At 46.4% G+C, this 19851-nt stretch overlaps 1 protein-coding gene across 1 annotated transcript; it reads left to right on the top strand.

Moving 5' to 3' along the window:
* The first annotated feature begins 7554 nt into the window (after positions 1 to 7554).
* On the top strand, positions 7555 to 19363 carry LOC142859639 (group 10 secretory phospholipase A2). Its single transcript, XM_075989856.1, has 4 exons — positions 7555 to 7648; positions 9687 to 9837; positions 11186 to 11292; positions 19221 to 19363. The coding sequence occupies exons 1-4, from the start codon at positions 7588 to 7590 to the stop codon at positions 19361 to 19363; spliced, it is 462 nt and encodes a 153-aa protein (XP_075845971.1). The 5' UTR covers positions 7555 to 7587.
* The last annotated feature ends 488 nt before the right edge of the window (positions 19364 to 19851 follow it).

Genomic DNA, 19851 nt, shown 5'->3' with positions numbered 1-19851 from the left:
AGGGTTTCTCTGTGGTTTTGGAGCCTGTCCTGGAACTAGCTCTTGTAGACCAGGCTGGTCTCGAACTCACAGAGATCCGCCTGCCTCTGCCTCCCGAGTGCTGGGATTAAAGGCATGCGCCACCACCGCCAGGCAAGCAGTTTCTTTATTAACCAATGAAAGCAACACAAAGACAGAAGGACCTCCTATGCCATTTCCCCTTTTCTGTTTAAACAAAAAGAAAGGCTTTAACATAGTAAAATTACATATAAGAAAACAGTTATCAAACAAGAATTACAGTTACAATATTCATATCTATTTTATCTTTTATCATAACTGAGGAAAACTATAATTATAACTATCCATCTATATTTTTTTTAATTTATTTATTTAATATGTTTACAATGTTCTGTCTGTATGTGTGCCTGCAGGCCAGAAGAGGACACCAGACCTCATTACAGATGGTTGTGAGCCACCATGTGGTTGCTGGGAATTGAACTCAGGACCTTTGGAAGAGCAGGCGATGCTCTTAACCGCTGAGCCATCTCTCCAGCCCCCTCCATCTATATTTTGGGGGGGGGTTGAGACAGGGTTTCTCTGTAGCTTTGGTGTCTGTCCTGGAACTAGCTCTTGTAGACCAGGCAGGCCTCGAACTCACAAAGATCCTCCTGCCTCTGCCTCCAGAGTGCTGGGATTAAAGGCGTGCACCACCACCGCCCAGCCTATTGATCTATTCTTTAACTCCACCAAAGACTCCAAGGATATATTATTACCTTAGTAAACAGGAAGTGCATTGTAAACAACTTACAAAACTCTAGAATTAGCAGAGACATCTCGCTGCCTGGACAGTCACCCAAAGTTCTTTAGTACCATTGGGGCATCCATCTTCCGCCTACAGGCCCATAGTATCCAGCAGACTTTTCCATGAAGCAGGAAATTTCTTTTTTTTTTTTAATTTATTTATTAAAGATTTCTGTCTCTTCCCCGCCACCGCCTCCCATTTCCCCCCTCCCCCAATTAAGTCCCCCCCTCCTCAGCCCGAAAAGCAATCAGGGTTCCCTGGCCTGTGGGAAGTCCAAGGAACCCCCACCTCCATCCAGGTCTAGTAAGATGAGCATCCAAACTGCCTAGGCTCCCACAAAGCCAGTGCAGAACCAGGAAATTTCAAAGACAGTTCAGTCACTTTCTTTCTTTTTTTTTTTTTTAAATCTTTTTATGGTTTATTTAACTTTATTTTATGTGCATTGGTGTGAAGGTATCAGATCCCCTGGAACTGGATTTTCAGACAGTTGTGAGCTGCCATGTGGGTGCTGAGAATTGAACCTGGGTCCTCGGGAAGAGCAGTCAGTGCTCTTAACCGCTGAGCCTTCTCTCCAGCCCTTCAGTCACTTTCTTCTGTGTCCTGCAGAATGTCTCGTGGATTCCTTCATAAAGCAGGAACCCCAAAGGACCATCTCAAGTTTAGCAGTCATCTCTCTGTGGGTGCTGCATGTCCAGTGAAGCAGTCCAGGAAAGAGCCTGGGACTTGCCCAAATGGCTAGCAAACCCCATAAGGAGCCTCTTCAATGCCCATCTTCCTCTTTCAGTAGCTGGTGCTGCCAGGAGCAGATGCATCTCATTGTCATGAAAAGTCCTAAGTTCTTAAAACACTTTAAATGCCATATTCTGAAGGTCTTGAAAGATTTGAAAAATACCTATTTAACTGAAATGTATCTCTATACATCTAGAAAATCTAACTAACATGACTACAAACTTGACTATTATAGATTATCTATTAACTTATATTTCTTAATTATATATTACATTTTTAAATAAACTATATAATCACAATACCTTAATCAGGAGAAGAAATATACATATAACAAAACTGACCTTTAATTAGTATCAATAAACCAAGATCCATACCACTGCAAATTATTCATATCTATATCATATTCTCCTTTAAATATAAATAAACATTTATAGACAATATTTGGGAATATGGGCATAGTTTTTTCCATACTGCTTTCTGTTGATTGGGGGCACTGTTAATCAGGTCTTTTATGGTGTATTCTGTGTGCTAGGTTCATCTCAATAAACTGTTGGTCGAAGTAATTTTTGAGGGTGTTTATGGCAACCTTTCAGGAGGCCTTGGTTCATGAAACCACATTTGCCTGGAGGCAATCCACAGGTTCTCATCTTCTGTGAAAACAAAAGAAGAATCTCTTTTCCCAAGCAACATGTTCTTAGACCCAAATTCTGAAATCAAGATACCTTTATGATCTACACGCTGGTTTAGCTTAGCAGCCGATACAATGAAATATCTCTCTGTGCTTAGTTCCTTCACTGTCAAAAAATTCAAAGAAAATACAATAATATACAGAATCCAGACTCTGTGAATTTTCCATTTTTACATGGCTTATTTTTCTTTGCTCCTTTTAATCTATGACTATCTGTACTGTCTCTTTAAAGACTTTACCCTTTTTTTAAAGGCATTAACTTTATTTTATGACTCTTTATACTCTTTTTTTTTCTCTCCCAAGCCTATGTACATTTATTCAACACTGTGACCCATTTAGAGGTTGTGTATGTCTGAATCTGTCCTATTGTGAATCTGTAATTCTTTACTGTCCAGGAGTACTTCTTAAAGTGCTAAGTGCTTCTTAAAAACTTAAGTTGTCCCCAATCCTCCCCTTCTCCCTTTTTTCTCCCCATCTCCCTTTCCCCCTACTCCACCCCCACCCCCATGCTCCCAACTTTTGCCCAGTGATCTTGTCTACTTCCAATTTCCAGGAGGACAAATATATGTTTTTCTTTGGGTTCACCTTATTATTTAGCTTCTCTAGGATCACGAACTATAGGCTCAATGTCCTTTGTTTATGGCTAGAATCCACTAATGAGTGAGTACATACCATATTCATCTTTTTGCGTCTGGGTTATTTCACTCAGTAAAGTGTTTTCTATTTCCATTCATTTGCATGCAAAATTCAAGGTGTCATTGTTTTTTACTGCTGAGTAGAACTCTAATGTTTATATGTGCCACACCTTCTTTATCCATTCTTCCATTGAGGGGCACCTAGGTTGTTTCCAGGTTCTGACTATTACAAATAATGCTGCTATGAACATAGCTGAACAAATGCTTTTGTAGTATGATTGGGCATCTCTTGGGTATATTCCCAAGAGTGGAATTGCTGGATCCTGAGGTGGGTTGACTCCCAGTTTCCTGAGACACCGCTGCACTGATTTCCAAAGTGGTTGTACAAGTTTGCATTCCTATCAGCAATGGATGAGTGTTCCCCTTACTCCACATCCTCTCCAGCATAGGTTATAGGGGAGGATTGAGGAGAGCTTGCGTGAGTGGGATGATTGTGATGGAGGAAGGGTGGATATGGGCACAGGGAAGAAGATATTTTAATTAAGGGAGCCATTTTAGGGTTGGCAAGAGACTTGGCTCTAGAGGGGTTCCCAGGTGTCCAAGGGGATGTCCCCAGCTAGGTCCTTGGGCAGCAGAGGAGAGGGTGCCTGAACTGGCCTTCTCCCATAGCCACACTGATGAATATCTTGCATATCACCATAGAACCTTCATCCAGTGATGGATGGAGATAGAGACAGAGACCCACATCAGAGCACTGGGAGGTTGTTTTTTTTTTATAAATATTTATTTACTTATTATGTATACAATATTCTGTCTGTGTATGTCTGCAGGCCAGAAGAGGGCACCAGACCTCATTACAGATGGTTGTGAGCCACCATGTGGTTGCTGGGAATTGAACTCAGGACCTTTGGAAGAGCAGGCAATGCTCTTAACCACTGAGCCATCTCTCCAGCCCCACATCAGAGCACTGGACTGAGCTCCCAAGGTCCAAATGAGGAGCAGAAGGACAGAGAACATGGGCAAGGAAGTCAGGACCACGAGGGGTGTGTCCACCCACGGGGACGGTGTGACTGATCTAATGGGAGTTCACTAAGGCCAGCTGGACTGGGACTGATGGAGCATGTGATCAAACCAGACTCTCTGAATGTGGCTGGCAATGGGGACTGACTGAGACGCCAATGATAATGGCACTGGGTTTTGATTCTACTGCATGTACTGACTTTTTGGGAGCCTAGTCTGTTTGGATGCACACCTTCCTAGACCTGGATGGAGGGGAGAGGGCCTTGGACTTCCCACAGGGCAGGGCACCCTGACTGCTCTTCGGACTGGAGAGGGAGGGGAAGGGGAGTGGGGGGAGGAGGGGGAAATTTTTAATAAATAAATAAATAGTTAAGTTGTGCCATTAGTAGGGGTAATAAGGTACCGCCTGTTTGCCTGCCCAGTCTAAAACTCAAGCTGAGCTATCACTATGATAAATACGGTAGTTCCTGTCCCAAGGGCTGAGAAATTGGATGATTTCTGTCCCTAAGTTCTGTCCTTTCTATCTCAGCCAGTTTCAGCCCTGGCTCTGACCATTTTAACTAGATTCATCAGCTTTCCTCTCTGCCTTGTTCCCCACCAAGCAATATTCAACCAAAGAGAAGCAGGAGCCTTAAATAACTGTTTCTTCCATTTGTTCTCTGAATGGATGCTTAGGATAAGGTTTCTAGGTGAATCCTTAGAAGATCTGTTTGTGTTTATTCTTAGCTCTGTAAACCATAACCAGAATTGTCGGTGCGTTCATGCTCCACCCTCTGCTCCCTGAACACACAATTCATCTGGGGGCTGGAGAGACGGCTCAGCGGTTAAGAGCACTGCCTGCTCTTCCTAAGGTCCTGAGTTCAATTAAAAAAAAAACAAATAATTCATCTGGTCCAGCATTCTAGACCCAGGCTCTGCTTTTGGGAAATGATAGGGCACCCAGTATGAGATCCAGAGGTTCATGACCACCCAAATCCTTTGCTATCCTGTCATTGCCTTGCTCACATCTTCACATCCCTTTTATGTCTTCATGCCTGTCCCCCAAGTCTGCTGAGACTATCTGAGGACATGTCCTTGGAGGACATGGTGGTCAGTCCATGCTGCAGGCTCAGTGAATGGAGAATGGAGAACTGAAGAATGCTCCTTCTCTCTCCTTACTCAAACACACTGTGTAAGAACATCCAAAACTCCGGGCGGTGGTGGCGCACACCTTTAATCTCAGCACTCAGGAGGCAAATGCAGGCGGATCTCTGTGAGTTCAAGGCCAGCCTGGTCTAGTTCCAGGACAGGCACCAAAGCTACAGAGAAACCCTGTCTCAAAAAACAAAAAAAGGGGGCTGGAGAGATGGCTCAGTGGTTAAGAGCATTGCCAAAGGTCATGAGTTCAATTCCCAGCAACCACATGGTGGGTCACAACCATCAGCAATGAGGTCTGGTGCCCTCTTCTGGCCTTCAGACACACACACAGAATATTGTATACATAATAAATAAATAAATTTTTAAAAAAAGAAAGAAAGAAAACCATATAAAGCGCTCTCTCTCTCTCTCTCTCTCTCTCTCTCTCTCTCTCTCTCTGTCTCTCTCTCTCTTTTTCTTTCTCTCTCTCCTTACTCCAGGCTTGGAAAAGCAAGTCAGTTGTTCAGGCTGGCCTTGAACTCATTCAGTAGCCTAGATTGTCCTTTACCTTGTCATCCCCTCCCCCCCCACCTTGCCCTAAGCCTCCCAAGCAGCTAGGCCTGCAGGCCTATGTCACCTGACTTGATTCCTCTTCTGGAGTTGTGGGACTTGGAACACGCACCTATGGAGGGAGATGGTTCTCTACTTTAAGCATAAGGTTCCTGAAATCGAATTCTAAGGCTTGGCAGCAAGTGCCCTTTACCCCTGAACCATCTCGCTGGCTGTCAGCTTTCTGAGACAAGCTTTTACTCAGTAGCTCAGGTTGGCTTCAAACTCACTATATAGTATAGTCTGGCTTCAGCCGCACAAGAATACCGCTACCTCAGCCTTCCAAGAGAGCAGCACCCTGGATGATGGTACTTGAAATGCTCCACATTAGCTGCGCAGGAGCCCCTGCTCCGAACGTCTAGTGTCTTCCAGGCAGGACTTCTGTGAGTGTTGAGGCCACAGGAGCCCTTGTGCTCATGGTGCTGTGCATGAGGCTGCTGCTCAGCTTCTACAATTCAAAGCCTTGGAGCATCTGAGTCCCATCTGTACCATATGAGAAAGCTTCTATTGAAGGGTGACCAAGGGCCAGGCAGATCAGTGATGGCCACACAAGAAGCACGAGACCAGACTGTGGCCAGACACTCACACTACAGCAGGGAGATAATTGTCTATGGATAGAGAAGGGATGAAGCCTGTCCCCTGTGAATTATCATAACAGGGGCAGAGAGAGGTTGGATACTATGGATGATGAATTCTAGTCATGGTTCCCCTACTTTTAATACTTAACATTTTAAATACATGTACAGTGGCCACAGGACAGCTCTGTAGAGTCAGTTCCCTCCTTCCATCTTTACATGGGTTCCAGGGCTCAAGACTTGTGTGGTGCTTTCAGAGCCATTCCACCAGACCTCTGGCTTCTGTAGATCCTCAGGGTCTTTCTGTGACAGTGACTTGGCTGGGAGCCAAGGCTAAAACCTGAGTTGTGCTGGGTGGTGGCGGCCCACGCCTTTAATCCCAGCACTTGGGAGGCAGAGGCAGGTGGATCTCTGTGAGTTTGAAGCCAGCCTGGTCTACAAAGCTAGTTCCAGGACAGCCAGAGCTACACAGAAAAACTCTGTCTCAAAGAAAACAAAGCCCAAACAAAGAAAAAAAAAAGCATGTGTTGTGAGCCTTCAAAGCCAGGGAGACTTTTGTGCTGAAGGTAATTCTTATCTTTACTTGAATTTGTTCATAAGATGTGGGGTGTTTCCCAAGGTTCCACTCAGATCAGGTAAAAAACCCAAATAACAAAAAAAATTGGTGGGCAGCCTGGCCTACAAAGTGAGTTCCAGGAGGGGGAAAGGTCAGGGGCAGAAAGCAATGTGTCTGATTATTATTTGTTTTCAGTCTAGAGCATCTGTTGAGTCCTCCTTCTTGCTTATACCCTTTCCTCAAAAGGAAACTATCCAACACATGAGAAGCCAGAGGCAGACTTGCATGGAATGATGCTGGGGTGGACTTTTGCCCTCTTAACCCCTGTTTTTTTTCTCTTTCCTTCCTCCTCACCTCCTCTCCAAGATCTTATATTGTAGTCCAGGTTGGTTCAGAATTCCCCACAGCCTTCTGCCCCAGCTTCCCAGTTTACCGCCACCAGGGCTGCATGACTTGGGGCAACCTTTGATTACCTCAGTTTCTCACTTCGTGGTGGTATCAGTGAGGAGACTACAGAGTGTTAATTGCAACTGCCCCACAGAAGCACTTTGCCTGCATTGTGAAATGCTAGAGTAAATTAGCATTGCCTGAACTCTTTAAAATCAACACAGCACCTTATTCCGTGGAGGCATCCCCAGGTCGACCCCTTTGTGCTTAGCACTCCGTTTGGTGTCTGGATGCCTTTTGGGGACCAATCTGCAAAAGTCAGGGATAGACACTCCCCAAGGCTACAGATGGCCACTCCTGTTTAACTCCGCCCCACAGAGAGAAGTGAGGTAGGGGGCGGGTTTGGAGGTGAGGGTCGGCAGGATTGGTGAGTATCCTAGCCCTTCTGGTCAGTCCCCCACCTGCCGCCCTCCTGCGTGAGCCGGCCAACGATGCTGCTGCTGCTGCTGCTGCTGCTGTTCCTGCTAGAACCCGGACCCCGACTCAGCGAGGGTGAGTGAGGTCTGGCTTCCTCCAGTCTAGGTCAGATTCTAAACCTTCTCATTCTTTCTCACTGCCCCCAACTCAACAGATCCTTTCAACACCCAGAGCCTTAAAATCCCTAGTTCTTTCTTCAGAAGTGTATGCAGGCTTCCCAGACGCTCAGGAGTCCTGTCTCTGAGTCCTTCCAGGGCCCTGCAGTCAGGCATCCATTCAGGAATTCAGGGGTGGGTGGGTATGAGGGTCCTCCCTCCACAATCTCACAGCCACTGCAGTCCTCTCTAGCAGCCTGCAGCTCCCAACCCCTGGTCCTGAGCCCTCTGAACTGGCAATCACTTCTCTTGCCTGTGGGGTCTGAGGTGAGACTTCCAGGCAGGACCATTTGGGTGGAAGGATCAAAGACAGAATTTAGACTCCTGTGGGTGACCGGTAAGGAAAACCCCTTTAGAGAGGCTTCTCTTGTTGACTCTCTAATCTGGGGGTATAGTAAGACATGCAGGCACAGGGCCAGCCCTTACCTGAGTACTGAGGTGCAGGTGTGAAGCTTTGGTTCCAGGACAAGCATCACCCAGATCAACATCGCAAATGCCTCAGTTGCTCCAAGCAGCACCCTCCGGGTAATGCAGCTCAGGGGTGCCCAGGACAACCAACACTGGGTGTATATCCGCATGGAGTCCGTGGATCCTGGTACTGCCAGTGGAGGCTGCCCACAGGTAGACAGAGCAAACAGACCCTAGCCTGACCTGCCCCACCTATGTTGGCACAAAGGGAGTGTTTTCTCTGGTTCCAAACCCAGTGCTGCTGACTGGGCTGTTCCAGCCTCTGTGATAGCAGAACGGTTAAGAGGAGCTGTGCAGATGGTTTCAGGGCACAGTTGGGAGCGGTTAGGCTAGGAGTGTCTCACCTGGCCTTGGTGGTTCCTGAGGTCAGCAGAGCTTTCCTAGAAGCCTTTCTGTGTGCCAAGGTATCCAGAGCTGTGTGAGTCAGAGGCCTTTTCTGGAAGAGCACCCAAGCTAGAGGGGCAACTCCCATGACAGGCACAGCCTGGGCCACTTGGAAGTGAGGCTGTGTGAGCTGGCTGAGCAGCAGGCAGGAGCAGAAGTGGGGTGGGCCTGACTAGAGGGATGGATGTGCTCTGGAGAGGTCGGAAGGCTTGGGACTTGGGGTACAGTGGAGCTGAGAGCTTTACCTCAAATCCATGGGAACCATGGAAGGCTCAGAGCAATTGGAAGAGGACAGGTTTGTCATCCAGAAAGGAAAGTGTGGCTTCAACTCCTATCTAGCCAAGTATAACCTCCACTTCTGATCTTCCTGCCTCCACCTTGAAGCGCTGGGGACTACAGGCATAGTCTACCATGTCTTCTTTGCTGGACGAGCACCCGACTTAGAGCCCCAGTTTCTCTGACCACCAGAGCCATGGTTTCCTATCACACCTGTTGAGTACTAGAGGTGCACCAGGACCCAGAGAAATGGCTGGACTCAGGCTAAGGAAGGAAGCTGACCTTGAGGTGAAAATGGAAGTTGATAAATAGGGTCCTAAGCCAGAGTCCAAGAGTAGAGAGGCTCAGAGACTTGGAATCCCAGAGAGCTCTCTTTTGTGCGAGGATGCTATTCAGTTATCTCTCATGACAAACAAGCACTAGAACAACCAGCACGGTCCAGCTTACAGTCTGATTGCCTCTGAAGCTGATGGGGAGCAGTGAGAACAGGGCATTCTAGGCAGAGGTCAGCTTGTGCAAAGGCCCAGTGGTGTGATCTCTCCTGTACGATGTACAGCTCATCCTTCTCACACTGTCTTAAAGGTCTAGGCTAGAGTTGAGTTTGGGTACCATGCCTAATGTTATTCTGCGAGCTGATGCCACTTTATCCTGCACTGTGCAAACGAGAAAATTAAAGCACAGAGAGAGCTGTAATTTATCCAAGGGCACACACCTAGAGAGTGGGATCAGACCCAGACAAGTGGAAACATCTAAGTCCTTCTTAGGCTAGTGCCTTTCATTGTGGATAGGGAACTCTGACCTTGAACCTATGGCCTCTGTTTACCCCTCAGCAACCAGAAGGTCACATGTGTACAAGCGTGGTCTCCTGGAACTGGCAGGGACCTTGGATTGTGTTGGTCCTCGATCACCGATGGCCTATGTGAACTATGGCTGTTATTGTGGCCTGGGTGGCCATGGAGAGCCACGTGATGCCATTGACTGGTGAGTGTCCACAAGATCCCCCAACTCTTAGGACAGCTAAGGCCTAAATGGAAAAACCCCAAACTGAAGTCAGGTTTGACCCAGGAAGATACCAGAATCTAGCATTACCCTACATACAGAGGATTTCCTGGGTTCTGGGATCAGTGGGGAGACATCTTGGTACCAGCTAACCTTTACCCTGGCTGTGAGCCAATGACATCATCTAGTAATCATAATCATAATCATCTAGTAACAGAAAGCTAGGTGACTGGATAGCCCGCAGATCTCTGAGAATCTTTAACAATCCATTTTACAGATAAGGAAACCAAGCTACAGAACTGTCAAATTGCTTATCTGGGCCAGCACAGAGCATAGGGTATACCTTGTGAAAGACCTGTTCCATGCAAACTGAGAGCCAAGATCGTTCTCGGACATTCTAGTCACTGTCATGGTTCTGCTCAGGAAGAAGCTTGGTGCTCATTTCCACTTGGTACTGCAGGCCCCAGTGCTCCCAGAGACTCAGACATGAGCCCGTTGCCACACAGCTAACTAACCAACTGCTCAGTGTAGAGTGCAGCTACCTCCTCCCTAGTTGCCCCTGAAGCCTGGGTGCATCTGATGACAGCTATGAATCCCTAAACTCCAGCTGTCTGGGTTCCCACACCATCTTCAGAAGTGTCTCTGCAATTCCCACACCCAGGAAGCCTCCCCTGAAGCTTAGCTGAGGCTGCCACCTCCTCTGGACCTCCAGGTCCCCCCTGGCTATCCCATACCCCTTACTAATGCCGGTTAGGTAGCTGATCTGCCTCTTTCAACAGATTGGAGAGCAGGGCTGGAGCTGACTCAGTGTCGACAGGTGCAACGGCAGCTGTTTACTGAAGCTCTATCATGTGGCAGGCTAGCTGGCCCTGGAGGACACTGTGAGGGAAGAAAATGATAGGGTTCCACAGAGTTCCAGTCTTTCGGACAAATGGTATGAGGTTTATAGTGAGAACTCCTGATTAACCTGCTTGGAGGGAGGAGAAATGTTTCTGACAGGGTGTGATAAGAGATATTCCTAGCCTGAGGGAGAAGGAGGCATGACCACTTCTGGGTGGAATCTGGTGCCTGGGGCCAAGATGCCATTGGGTTGTCCAGAAAAAAGGCACCACCTGGACCCAGGAAGGAAGGGAAGCTCAAGGAGGCAGGTGGGGGTAGGCCCAGGTAAGGTCAGGGAGTAAGGCTGGTAGGCTTCTTCCCCAGGAGTGGTACTGTGAGGGGCAGCATGTCCATCAGAGGACACTTGCTCCTTGAGGATCTTTGCAAGCCCAGCCCTGCTTAGGTGGGAAGACTGAGAGAGTTCCCTCTTTCATGCCCGCTCTGTACCCAGGTGCTGCCAGCATCATGATTGCTGCTACTCTCAAGCTCAGGAAGCTGGCTGCAGTCCCAAAATAGACCGCTATGTGTGGAAATGCATTGACCACCGCATCCAGTGTGGTGAGTGCCCCACACCATGTACTCAGACTCCCCCAAGTGTCCCCTGGGCATCCTGAAAGATCCAAATGGCTTCTGTGCTCTCACAGTAAGGTAGCACTGCTCCCAGCTCTCCATGGACCACACAGTGTTACCTAAGAAGTGACTTTTCACACTGGAAACACACATGCACATATTTCTCCATTGTCTGGACAAAAAGAAGGAAAGAAAAGACACTTAGAGTCCATCAGGAGGGAACTGGTAGATATATATGCTCATTATGTATCCAAACCATAGAATATCTCTGACCTGAAGGAAGGATGACGTAGAACCATACATTTGAGGGCCCGTCTAAAACAACTGTAGCAACAAAACCAAACCAAACAAACAGAAAGAAACTTTATAAAAAACATGAACTATGGAGCTGGTGAGACTACATAACTTCTTTTGTCCCTGGTGCTGAGGACAGAACCCAGGGCGTCCTTGACTGGTGCTCTACTACTGGCTGAGGCACTTTCTTTGTCCTGCTTCAGCCTGCCAGCTGTTAGGATTATAAGTGTGCTCCAGCCAGGGGGAAGTGAGGTGTGTACCTTAAGGCACTGGGCCATCAGGAGGGCGGCTCAGGGTGGAGCACTTGCTCAGCTCTGGGGCCCTGAGTACCAGCACTAGGCTCAGTGAGGTCCTTCCAGTTATAGTTCTCTTTCAGATGCGTAACCATAGGGACAGAGTTGGGCAGTGAGATCCAGCTCTCCGAAGAGCTGCAAACAAAGCAGGTACCAGGCTTCTCTCTGTTCTTTTCCTATTTTTGACAGTATTAGGGATTAGATCTGAGCCTCAAACATGCTCTCCACTGAGAGGCTTCTCCCTGTTCTTTTCCTATTTTTGACAGTACTAGGGATTAGATCTGAGCCTCAAACATGCTCTCCACTGAGCCACACAACCCTAATTCCTTCCTTTTTCTTTTTTTGGTTTTTCGAGACAGGGTTTCTTTGTGTATCCTTGGCTGACCTGGAACTTGCTCTGTAGACCAGGCTGGCCTCAAACTCACAGAGCTCCAGCTGCCTCTGCCTCCTAAGAGCTGGGATTAAAGGTGTGTGCCACCATTGCCTGGCTACTTTTTTCTTTTAAATGAGAATAAACACAATACAAATTTCATTTCTTTAAATAATAGTTATTATTATTTCAATTATGATGTGTCTATATGTGGGGGTTTGTGTCTGCACGCAGTGCTCACTTGGACTTCCCCAGTAGCTAGAGCCACTCGATGAGTCTAGAAACTTAGAAAAACAGGAGGTTCTCAGAACCACTGAACCATCTCTCCAGCCCCAAATTTCATTGCTTTAGCTGGGCTGGAGAGGCAGGTAGTTCAGAATGGTAAGGCCCTGGATTCCATGACCACACTGAAAAAAATTATCATTTTTTTAAAAAAAGAAATTTTATTTTTAATTCTTCAGCTTCTAATTTCATCATGTCTTCTTTCCCTCCCTCACAACTCTCTCATGTACCCCTACACCTTGCTCTCAGGACACACACGGTGGAAGGAGAAAACTGACTCCAGCGAGTTGACCCCTGACACCCAAATATGAGTTCAAAATTAATATAATAAGGATCTAGTTTTTGTTTAGCTTTGTGATTTTTCTCGTTCTCTTTTCTTTCTTCTTTCTTTCCTTCCTTTCTTATTCTTTTTAATTTTTGGCTGTTTCTGTTGCTATTTTGTTTTTTGTTTCTTGAGACAAGGTTTCACTGTGTTGCCCTGGCTGTCCTGGAACTCACTCTGTAAACTAGGCTGGCCTCGAACTCAAAGATCCACCTGCTTCTGCCTCCCAAGTGCTGGGATTAAAGGCATGCGCCACCACTGCCCAGCTTCATTTGCTTTTTTCTAATAAATCACCACACTATGTTTTCACGTGCTTCTTGAATGTTTTTGTATCATTTGGAGTCATGCTCATTTGAGGACTTCATGCAGGTCTCAGGCAGTCCATATATCCAGAAATAACAGGGTTGGCCCATCCACCTAAAGCTGGACCGTAGGAGGATTTCAAGTGGTTAGGTAAAAGCCAACATTCCTCAGGAACGTGTAAAACAGGTTTTCTGTCCACCAAAAGTAGTCACTTCCCTCACCTCTGGTAGCTATCAGTGTATCAAAGCCCGTGCTAGCTTCCAGGCTCCTACAGCCCCTATTCACAAGCACCCACCTAGTATCCTGGCCCCTCTCACCTCTCTCCTTCCCTAAACTCCTAGGCTGCTCTACCTTCCCTCCTAGCAGTTACTCATCTCCTTCTACCCCCTCCATTCTCTCTCTTCTCTCTATTTCCCCCTGTTTTTTCTTTTGCTATCTCCATTTTTTCTCCTGCTCTCTCACCTTCCTGCAGACAACCCTGGCATTGTCCAGGTTTGTTGTTTTTTAAACTATCTTCTCTGGACTCTTATTCCAGATGTCTCTGAATATTTTCTTTCTCTTATCCACAATTTCAAAAACCTCCCCTTAATGGAGCAGTTATTTTGGCAGTTTCCTTACTGTGTCCCCTTGTGTACAACTTTCAATAGGATTGTCTTTTTGCTTTCAATAGGATTTTTTATATATTTATTTTAAATTCTCAACCCTTCTTGTGGTTGTTGCTTCTGTTCTGTGGGTTGTTCTCCTTTTCATGGTAATAGCAACACATTTTTCATTTTCCTGATGCTGTAATGACCTGCTCTGTCCCTTTAAGAGATAAGCCAGCACCGCCCCCCACCACCACCGAGGCAAGCTGATCTTCAGCTTCCAGCCTGAGTCTTTTCCTTTTCCATCTCCCTCTTCTCTCTCTGCTTCTGTCTCTCCCCTCTTCTCTCTCTATCTGCTCTTCTCCCCTTCTCCCTTTCCCCTCTAGAACCCACTAAATAAATATCCAACCTCACTCTACATGACTTGCCTATCCATGTCTCTGTCTCTCACCTGCAGTGTGACTCCCTGCCCAGGACCTGCCCTCAGAGACCTGCAGCATGGTCTCGTGGCATGCCCATCTGTCTGTCTCTTCTCATGGGACTGGCTGCCTGGTTGAGGTCTCTCACTAGCCACACGGCTCCCTGCCTGGACCTCGTGGCCCGCTGCAGCCACTTTGGGGAACTGTACCGTCCCTGCCTTGGAATGGCTGCTCTGGGACCCGCTGCCCACTGCTGCCACTTGGGGATCCGCAGCATTTTTCTTAATCCATTACAGATGCCCTAGTCAGCTGTTTGTTTATTGTTGCCATGTGGCTGATGTTTAAGAATTGACTGAGAAACACAGCACAGCAAAGGTTTGCCTGTTTTCTTCTTTTTTTTTTTTTTTTTTTTTTGTTTTTCGAGACAGGGTTTCTCTGTGGTTTTGGAGCCTGTCCTGGAACTAGCTCTGTAGACCAGGCTGGTCTCGAACTCACTGAGATCCGCCTGCCTCTGCCTCCCGAGTGCTGGGATTAAAGGCGTGCGCCACCACCGCCCGGCTACCTGTTTTCTTCTAATAGTTTGAGATTGATGGCAGTGATCCACTTTGATTTAACTTTCATACAAACAGTCGGCTGTTCTGATTTCATTCTTTGGCATATTGTGACACAACTGTCTCAGCACTTTGCTAAAGAGTCATTCTTTCCTCTCTTAGATAACACCTCTGTTGAAAAGTGACTTGAGGGCTGGAGAGGTGGCTCAGAGATTGAGAGCACTGGCAGTTCTTCCAGAGGTCCTGAGTTCAATTCTCAGCAACCACATGGTGGCTTACAGCTATTTGTAGTGAGATCTAGTGCCCTATTCTGGTATGCAGGCAAACATGCATGCAGAACACTGTATACATAGTAAATAAATCTTTAAAAAGAAAGAGAAAATCACTTAACCCTGGATGGGTGATGGCTGTGTCACACTGAGCTGCATTTCCTTACCTGGAAAGCCAAGTGTTGCAGAGATGAGAGTTCAGAACGTGTGTGTGTGTGTGTGTGTGTGTGTGTGTGTGTGTGTGTGGTATTTTCCCTCTTCCTGTCCCTTCACTAAGCTTCTAAAGACTGCTCTGGAGGCAGAAAGAGGCAGATGCATCATAGGAGTGTGGCTCTGATAATCACTATCCCTGACCCTGTCCCCCTGGCAGGAAGGCAGAGCTGGTAGTGGAAAGTTGGGGTGAGCCAGAGAGCGTACTGGGTAAGGATGCTTGCTGCTAAGCCTGATGACCTGAGTTTGACCCATGGGTTCCACATAGTAGCAGAATGAAAAACCAAAATGTCCCATGGTGTGTCCACCCCAGTCCCCAGCCCCACCAAAGACAATGATCCCTTCAAAACCAAAATAAATATAAAATAATTTTTAAAGATTTATGAATGTATTTGAGTGGTCTATTTGCATGTATGTCTACATGAAGAGGGCAGCAGTTCCCACTATAGACGGTTGTGAGCCACCATGTGCTTGCTGAGAATTGAACTCAGGACCTCTGGAAGAGCAGCTCTTAACCACCGAGCCATCTTGATCCAGGCCTAAAATAATTATTTTAAACAGTAAAGCTGAATCGCTGTGGAAACATTACATTCCTCTGTCCTTGCTTAGTACATGCAAGGCAAGCACCGTGCTACAACTGAACTATATCTTGTTCATTTTGTGTTGGGGAAACTGAGGCCCAGGGTAAGAAGTGACTTGCCCCTGAACTCTTAGCACGGGCAAAGAGGTGAAGTAAGACCTTGTGGGGAAATGGACCTTATAGCTTTCCTACCCTCCCCTTCAATGGCATGTTATCCTCAGTTACTGCCTGTGTGGGCATGGTGACCATGGAATGTCACCACTATGTCTGCTGTTAGTCTGTGTTTGTTTTCAGAGCTCTGTCCCCTGAGTCACACAGAAAGATCCAAGGTACCTGTTAAAAGTTTTCAACAAAAATATTCTGTTGAGATATTCTGAACATAGTTGTTTATTTGATTATAAGTTTGGCCAATTTTCCATTTATGGGCCTGACAAACATATTTAAAATTTTTCAGCCTATGATAATATTTACTAGCAGGCTTTAATTAATTTATTTATTTTCTATTTTTTTTCTTTTTTTTTTTTTGGTTTTTTTGAGACAGGGTTTCTCTGTGTAGCCCTGTCCTGGGAACTCACTCTGTAAACCAGGCTGGCTTTGAACTCACAGCAATCCCCTGCTTCTGCCTACCAAGCTGGGGTTAAAGGTGTGTGCCACCATTGTTTGGCTCAGGCTTTAAGTCTAACAAACCCATGGGAGCTAGTTTTCCTTTTCCTTTAAATATTATTTATTTTTGAGATAATTGTCTCACAGCCTTACTGGCCTTGAACTTCCCAAACTTCTATCTCAGGTCTGGATTGCTGGGGTTACAAGTGTGCACCAGTGGCCTGGCTCTTGAATTTATCTCAACAGTGAGATTCCGTGGATCTCAGGCCACGGAGAGAGGATCCTGCCTGGGAGAAGACTTTCCCTAGGCTCGAATCCTGGGTGACTCCTTCCCAGGTCTGTGACCTTGGCTATGGATTCCCTTTGAGTCTCAGTTTTCTAGTCAGTGAAAAGGGAATAATTAGACATAATTGTGAGCTGGCAAGATGTCTTGGTGGTTAAATGTGCTGGCCTCCAAGCCGGACAACCTGAGTTTAATCCTCAGGACCCACGTGGTGAGCGCGAAGAACTTTTTTTTTCTTTTTCTTTTTTTTTTTTGGTTTTTCGAGACAGGGTTTCTCTGTGGTTTTGGAGTGACTTTTTTTTTTTTTGACAGGGTTTCTCTGTGGCTTTGGAGCCTGTCCTGGAACTAGCTCTGTAGACCAGACTGGTCTCGAACTCACAGAGATCCGCCTGCCTCTGCCTCCCGAGTGCTGGGATTAAAGGCGTGCGCCACCACCACCCGGTTAAGAACTGACTTCTGTAAATTGTCCCTGACCTCCATAATCACCCTGTTATAAATTAAAAAAAATCATAATCACCCTGTTATAAATTAAAAAAAATCATAATCACCCTGTTATAAATTAAAAAAAAATCAATCATTCAGTTTTGAGGCTGGAGAGATGGCTCAGAGGTTAAGAGCACTGGCTGCTCTTCCAGAGGTCCTGAGTTCAATTCCCAGCAACCATATGGTGGCTCACAACCATCTGTAGTTTGATCTGGTTCCCTCTTCTGGCATGCAGACAGATCACTGTATAAATAATAAATATAAAACAATTTCAAAAATGAGAAATTTGAAAAAACGTTGTTGGTTCCTATGAGCACTGGGGATACTATAGGGCTCCAGTTTATTCTCTCAACATTGTCTCTCCTACCCTTCTTCCTTTTCTTCTGTCTGCGAATGCACACACCATAATGTGTGTCTCATAGGACACTTACTTGCAGGAGTCAGTTCTCCTCTTCCACCGTGTGGCTCCCGGGAGTCAAGCTCAGGTTGTCGGGCTTGGCATCCAGCGCCTCTACTGATAGAGCCTTCTTGCTAGCCTCCAAATGCTTAAAAAAAAAAAGATTTTATTTTTATATGTATAGATGTTTTGCCTCCATGTATTGCTGTGCCTGGTGCTCACAGAAGCCAGAAGAGGGCTTCAGATACTGAGACAGAGTTAGAGACTTGTGAAGCAGGGGGGACTGGGAATCAAACCCAGGTCCTTTGTAAGAACAAGTACTCTTCACCTCTGCGCCGTCCCTCTAGCCCCCATCTGTTATAACATGGACACAGCCAACCTGAGAACCTGAAGTAGAGTGACAAAAAGCAGGCGACCCCGTTTGTCTGAAACAGTAAATCTCTGCAGACAGAAGAGATGGGAACGAGGAGTGATGTTAAAGGTTACAGAGTTTCTCTTGGGGTGACGGAAATGTGGAATTAAATAATACTAACATTGTGAATGTTCTCAATTTAACTAATTTGTTTAATTAATTACTTAACACCTAATTAGTTAATAAGTTCTCTTTTTTTCCACATGTGCATTGGTATTTTGCCTGCATGTATGTTTGTGTGAAGGTATGCGATCCCCTAGAAGCAGAGTTACAGACAGTTGTGAGCTGCCACATGGGTGCTGGGAACTTAGCTGGGTCCTTAGAAAAGCAGCAAGTGCTCTGAATTGTTGAGCCATCTCTCCAGTCTTAGCTTTTATTTATTACTTTTGCTTTTCAAGACAGGGTTTCTTTATGTAACAGCTCTGGCTGTCCTGGAACTAGCTCTGTAGACTAGGCCGGCCTTGAACTCAGAGATCCACCTACCTCTGCCTCCCTTGTGTTAGGATTAAAAGCAAGTGCCACTACCACCCAGCTAATTTTTAATGTTTGAGTCAGGGACTCCTGCAGGCCAGCCTGGCTGGCTTCAAATTTACTAGTTAGTCAAGGATCGCCTTGACCTTGAGATCTTTGACCTCCACCTCCCGAGTGCTGGGACTGCATGAGTGTGCTCCCATGCCAGTTTTGGTCCTGGATTTGGAGCCTAGAGTGTTGTGTGCTAAGCAGGCGTACTGCCAGCTCAGGGCACCCCCAGCCCTGGGATGGAATGTGTAACAGCCTATCTCACCCTGGATGTGTAAGAGTCAGACAAAGTAGAGGATGATCTTGTACTATTTACTTACCTTTTACTTTTTTGGTTGATGGCAAGAACAGAACCCAGGGCTTCATTCAAGCTTGCCAAGTAGTCTACCAATTAGCTATGCCCTCAGCAGTGCTCCTGTTTGACAAGGTCACAGAGCTAAGAGCAGGAACTGCAAATCCAGGCCTGACAGTTGCCAGGCAGTCCGTCTTATTTGAAAGGATTCCTAAGTGAAACAGGGTAAAAGTGACACTGAAGAGAAGCCAGAAGCTTGTCCATTTGACAAGCTAAGTTCCTTCCTTGTAAAAGCTGACTGTCATTGCTGCCTCCTGGTGTGCTCTTGTCCATGGAGGGCTACTGCAAAGTTATAAGGTATCACAAAAGTGTTCTGCCTCCAACTTTACTGACTTACCTGGCATTTATTCTCGGTGTCTGCTCTAACCTCAGTTTCCCTACTTCTTCCAGGACCTGCAGAGAACAAATGCCAAGAAGTCCTGTGCAGGTGTGATGAGGAGCTTGCATACTGCCTCGCTGGGACAGAGTACCACCTGAAATACCTCTTCTACCCCTCGCTTTTATGTGGAAAGGACTCACCCAAGTGCCACTGACAGGCTGGTCTTGAAATGTTCGTTTGCCCACGGAAATGAAGTTCACTTTCAGTAATGAACAACAGCATTCAATTTCTGCAGGAGGTAGTGGAAGCCAAGTGATAAAGCCTCATGTTGGCTCTCTCCCTCCATTCAGGAACTCAGGAGTGTGAGCCTGTGGAGCTGTAGTTTGATAAGAGCTGAAAGTCTTGGTCTGTTTCAAACAACTCCCATTGTGCTGGGCTGGGATTAGTTTTGATGCTCAACTTTTATGAAGCAGCGTGCTATCTTCTAATCACTGTTGATGGCTGGTGGTCAAGTGGGGATGAGCTCCTGCTTGAGGCTTGGCTCTAATAAGATTGCTGCATGGGACACCTAGGAATGGTTACTGTAATAAGGATATTACAGTATTTTCTCTGTCATTTCCTAAAAGCTGGGTGTGGTGGCACACGCCTGCCGTATTCTGATGGAGGCTGCGCTGGAAGGTCACCTGAGCCCAGGAGTCTGAC

Source organism: Microtus pennsylvanicus, chromosome 11 (assembly GCF_037038515.1).
Source record: "Microtus pennsylvanicus isolate mMicPen1 chromosome 11, mMicPen1.hap1, whole genome shotgun sequence".
Taxonomy (NCBI): Eukaryota; Metazoa; Chordata; class Mammalia; order Rodentia; family Cricetidae; genus Microtus; species Microtus pennsylvanicus.
The sequence above is the reverse complement of the archived record's forward strand: the minus strand, read 5'-3'. Positions and strand labels throughout refer to the sequence as shown.

Excerpts from the sequence above, each read along its gene's own strand:
- LOC142859639 (XM_075989856.1), top strand. The coding sequence starts at position 7,588 with ATGCTGCTGCTGCTGCTGCTGCTGCTGTTCCTGCTAGAACCCGGACCC. Across the intron at positions 7,649-9,686 it reads CGGACCCCGACTCAGCGAGG|CAACCAGAAGGTCACATGTG; the intron begins GTGAGTGAGGTC and ends TTTACCCCTCAG. Across the intron at positions 11,293-19,220 it reads TGACCACCGCATCCAGTGTG|GACCTGCAGAGAACAAATGC; the intron begins GTGAGTGCCCCA and ends TACTTCTTCCAG.